Source organism: Zea mays, chromosome 3 (genome assembly GCF_902167145.1).
Source record: "Zea mays cultivar B73 chromosome 3, Zm-B73-REFERENCE-NAM-5.0, whole genome shotgun sequence".
Classification (NCBI taxonomy): Eukaryota; Viridiplantae; Streptophyta; class Magnoliopsida; order Poales; family Poaceae; genus Zea; species Zea mays.
In genome coordinates this window covers 48,764,584-48,768,759 of record NC_050098.1, presented here as the reverse complement: position 1 = coordinate 48,768,759, position 4,176 = coordinate 48,764,584, and the positions used below count along the sequence as shown (strand labels likewise).

At 50.4% G+C, this 4,176-nt stretch overlaps 1 protein-coding gene across 1 annotated transcript; it reads left to right on the top strand.

The window, feature by feature from the left end:
* Positions 1 to 814: 814 nt before the first annotated feature.
* Positions 815 to 3,673, top strand: LOC100274211 (uncharacterized). Its single transcript, NM_001148583.1, is given in 2 exon segments — positions 815 to 1,718; positions 3,185 to 3,673. Coding segments are annotated over 2 exon segments (864 nt in total). The 5' UTR covers positions 815 to 940; the 3' UTR covers positions 3,271 to 3,673.
* Positions 3,674 to 4,176: the final 503 nt, after the last annotated feature.

Genomic DNA, 4,176 nt, shown 5'->3' with positions numbered 1-4,176 from the left:
CTTGTTTAGGATTTAAAACTACCTAATTACACTTAATCCATATGAATTGAAAGCTAACCGAACAAGGCCTTATATGGTTGTAGCAGAAACACGGGTTTCTTTAGAACAAGAACTCCACTGGGAAAGACTACGTGGCTAATTAACCTGATTCGAACTGTAACGATCAGAATTTACAACGATTCTCTGCAATCTGCGTAACATTTGATTGTTACCCCGAAAGTTCCAGAAGAGGATTACAAATCTGCAAGCATTTTCCTCGGGTTAACAGGCTAATGATTTTTTTTGTTAGTTTTTAGGACAACCTGCATAGTACAATTCAGTTTGGTAACCCGTTAGGAGCTTTTCCAGTTTTCCTTCAGGGTCCGTTTGGATAAGTGGAATTGAATTCCATTCTAATAATAGTAATTTAGACATATATCAATTAAGCTAATTCGCTTTTATACGAAATATATTTGTATACTGTTATTAGGAAGATGTCCTATATATTTATGTGCTATATTTTTACTATAGAAGAGTGGAACAAAGAGTGTCATGTAAGTTACAGAATAGAAACAAATTCTACTCATGCATAAAATCATTTCCTATCCTCCACCCTATGAATTTGAGATAAGCTTATATCTAAACTTTGGAAAGTGGTGGAATATCAAATTCTAAACTAAATAAGTTACTTTATTGAGTGAATTCCAATTCCTTTAAAATGAAGGGATCCAAACACCCAGTCAGTCCATTCCGAGTTTAGGAATTCCAGGCAATATATAAGCCCATCCGGCGGTAGGCAGGCACACTCTGCCTTGCGAATATATATATCGCATATGCGCTCAGTTGCTTGCTTCCCTCCACCAGCAAGCTCCGCAAGTCTTCTCTTCTCTGATCAACTTGGTTCTCTACTCTTGGCTGCTTGTTGCCCACCCCGCTGTCAGGTCAGTTTGCTCCGCTCGGAATGGCCTCCCCGTCGACGGAAGCCCCGCTGCCTCACCCGACCATCCGGGACGTCATGGGCCACGACGACGACGACGACTACTACGGCGACCACACCATCGCAGAGGAGGAAGAAGGGGACGAGGAGGAAGAGGAGTGGGACATGAGCAAGCGCATGTCGCGCCTGTCCTTGGAGGGTTCCGACGGCGGCGACGCCGACGACGAGGCCGGGGTTGACGAGGAAGAGGACGACGAGTTCGAGGTGCCGGAACGGTCGGACGTCAACGCTGCCACCGCGTACCGCGCGTGGCCTCCGTACGAGGATCCGCAGCAGGCCCCGTCATCGGCGTCGCTCCCGGGCACGCCGGACCGCGGCGCGCAGGCGGCGGGGTGGCCCGGGGCGAGCGCCAAGGAGTACGCGAGCGAGACGGAGGCGCGGTGGCCGCCCGGCGCCGACGGGCGCGGCGGGAGGCGGCAGCGGCAGCACCAGCGCCGGTGGCAGCGGATGGGGCGCGAGGCGTGGCTGGAGCGCGCGTGGCGCATGCGGAAGCAGCGGCGGCAGCTGCAGGAGGAGGTGGTGCCCGTGGTGGTCCTCGGCGGCGGCGGCGACTCCCCGGCGAGCCGCGGCGGCGTGGCGATGGACATGGAGGAGGTCCGCGCGTGCCGCGACCTGGGCCTGGACCTCCCCTGCGACTGGACCGTGGAGATCCCCTCCTACTACGCGCTCTCCGGCGTCGACACCGCCAGCAGCGGCGGCAACTCGCCGGCCTCCGCCGGCAGCTGGCGCATCTCCAGCCCCGGTAACTAATCAACCAACCGAAACCCCGGGCCAAGCATTTCAGAATTTCTTTTTTTCTACTGCGCTGCTAGCACAAACGTAGCCGGCGATCTGTTTGTCAAAAGAGTGCTCCGAACGGTTTGTCCATTACCGTACGCGACTTGCGTCGGTCAGGTCGAGGCGCGGAGCCGATCAGATGAGGTCGCTCTCGCTCTCGCTCTCGCTCACCCTCACCGGCCGGCGGCGGCGGGTCAATTCGTAACTTCGTTGCTGCGCGCACGTCCATTTGGCATGATTCATTAATGAAACCGACGGGCGGGGGCTTTGCCTACCCGCCATGCACGCACGTCACCTCACATCGCACGGGCGGAATCGCATGCATTCGATTCGACGGCCGTACGTCTCCCTCTTTGGCTCTTTTGCCCTGCCTTGCCAGGCAGTGCACTCGAACCAAAACTAAAGAGCACGCGCGCCAGGTGTCATGCTCATGGTCACCTTCTGTCTCATTCACCTAGTACATGGCAATGGGCCGGGGATTCATCGGTGGCGTGGCGCATCTGTTACCTGTTAAGTAGGACTGTAGGAGTATTACTACTTGTCTGGCTAGGAATTGGACTCGCGCAACCCGTGTCGATCAACCTACGCCTGCGGCCTCGTAGCAGTCTCGGCACACAAAACGAAGTAGATCAACCAATAAACCATAGAGCATAGATTTACATCGAAAACCCTTCGGGCTTAGTTTGGGTACTCTAGGAATGAGACGGATTGAAGTGTATTGAGATGTATTGGGGGAGTTTTTGATCTATTGGGGATTTAAACACTCTTCAATCCCTCCAAACCACTTCAATCCAATAGTACCCAAACTAGGCCTCGATGGGAAGGAAAAACCAAAAACACTAGCCAGCTAAAACCTTCACAATAATGTGAAGTGTATACAGAACGCATCCTTGAACGGTGACAAACAAGAGGAGTACTAATAATAACGCCCGCCGCTAAATCCCTAATCAGGGTCAACAATATATACCGCGAGGCCTCCGTCCCCTGCACCCATGGCATGCAGGGTTGTTGGTCCATAGACCAGTTAGCGTCGCTCCGCTTCGGTCTAAGTCTCCGACGATGGTCTCTGCTTTTCTTGTTAACACGACCTCTTATCTAGAATTCGGATCACCAATTCAACACGGCCATCCATCTAGTAGGGTGGCAGTTCCTCACGCCGACGTGGATATGCGTCAGATCAAAAGATCAACAAGTCAGGAATGGTAGACGTCAGCACGGTGCCACATACGGTCGTCAACGAACGTACCATTACCAATCTAGCAAGAGCGCATGAATGATCATTAGGATTAGGCACGGATCGGATCGGGTGTGGGATGCCTGCTTTGCTGCCAGGCGTTCTGTTCGGTTAATTTCTTCATTGCATGATAATCCCGGTTGGTGTCTACTAGTGTAGCAGTAACGTGACACTGCTGTACGCCGCTGTTGAAACAGGGGACGATCCCAAGGATGTGAAGGCGCGGCTCAAGGTGTGGGCGCAGGTGGTGGCGCTCGCGTCCGCCTCTCGTCTCGGTTCTTGAGGCACCAAGAGCAAGCAACCAGCCCGCGGCGGCCGGCGGCGATCAGCACGGGGGTGGAAAATAAACTCACCATGCGTACTACACATCCGCAGTAACTTAGCCTTCGCTTCTCATCATCATGTGGCTAGAAGAAAAAAGAACAAAAAAAAAGAGTGTCGTCTGTTGCCTTTGCTTCTGCCACAGCGTTTTTTTTTGTGTTCCACTGTAGAAAATGCGTCGTATCGTACGTGTGTTCGTGTGGTCATGCATAGCTAGGACTAGGACCTGTAGGATCAGGTTTTCTTTCAAAAAAAATGGAAAAGCAAAATCAAACCGTAAACCAGCTGGATTAGCATGCATATGGTTGGTTTGTGACTTGTACAACAACAACAACAAAAAAAAAACAGAGATTGTTGAGAGAGCTAGCCGTACGTGCACAGTGCGCACGGGTCGCTTGGTGTCACTGTGTGACACGTGCAGCGCTGTGGAACCGTGTGTATTTTTGAACTCCATGATTGTTGTACGAGTATAAAAGGGCCGGTGAAGTAAACAATAAACATAGCTGCTCCTCCGTTCCGAAATAATTACTGTTCTGGGTTTTAATAAATATTTTTGAATTTGATCAAATATATATCCAGAAAATATTGACATTTACAATGCATAACTATACCCGAGATCACAAACTTCTACACTCATCTACGCGCGGCAATCCATATGGCTCGTGGTTTAAATAAACATATCAAGAAATCTACAAAAACAATTATACAGAAAATATAAAACTCATTTCCATTGGACTCCATCTTAGCAAGTAGATTGTATTCTACATTTTGATAGTTATCGATCACCAAAAAGGAGAGACTATAAGGAAAATCGACATAGACCCAATAATAACTAGATTTTGATGGTTGATGATCAACATAACCGTAT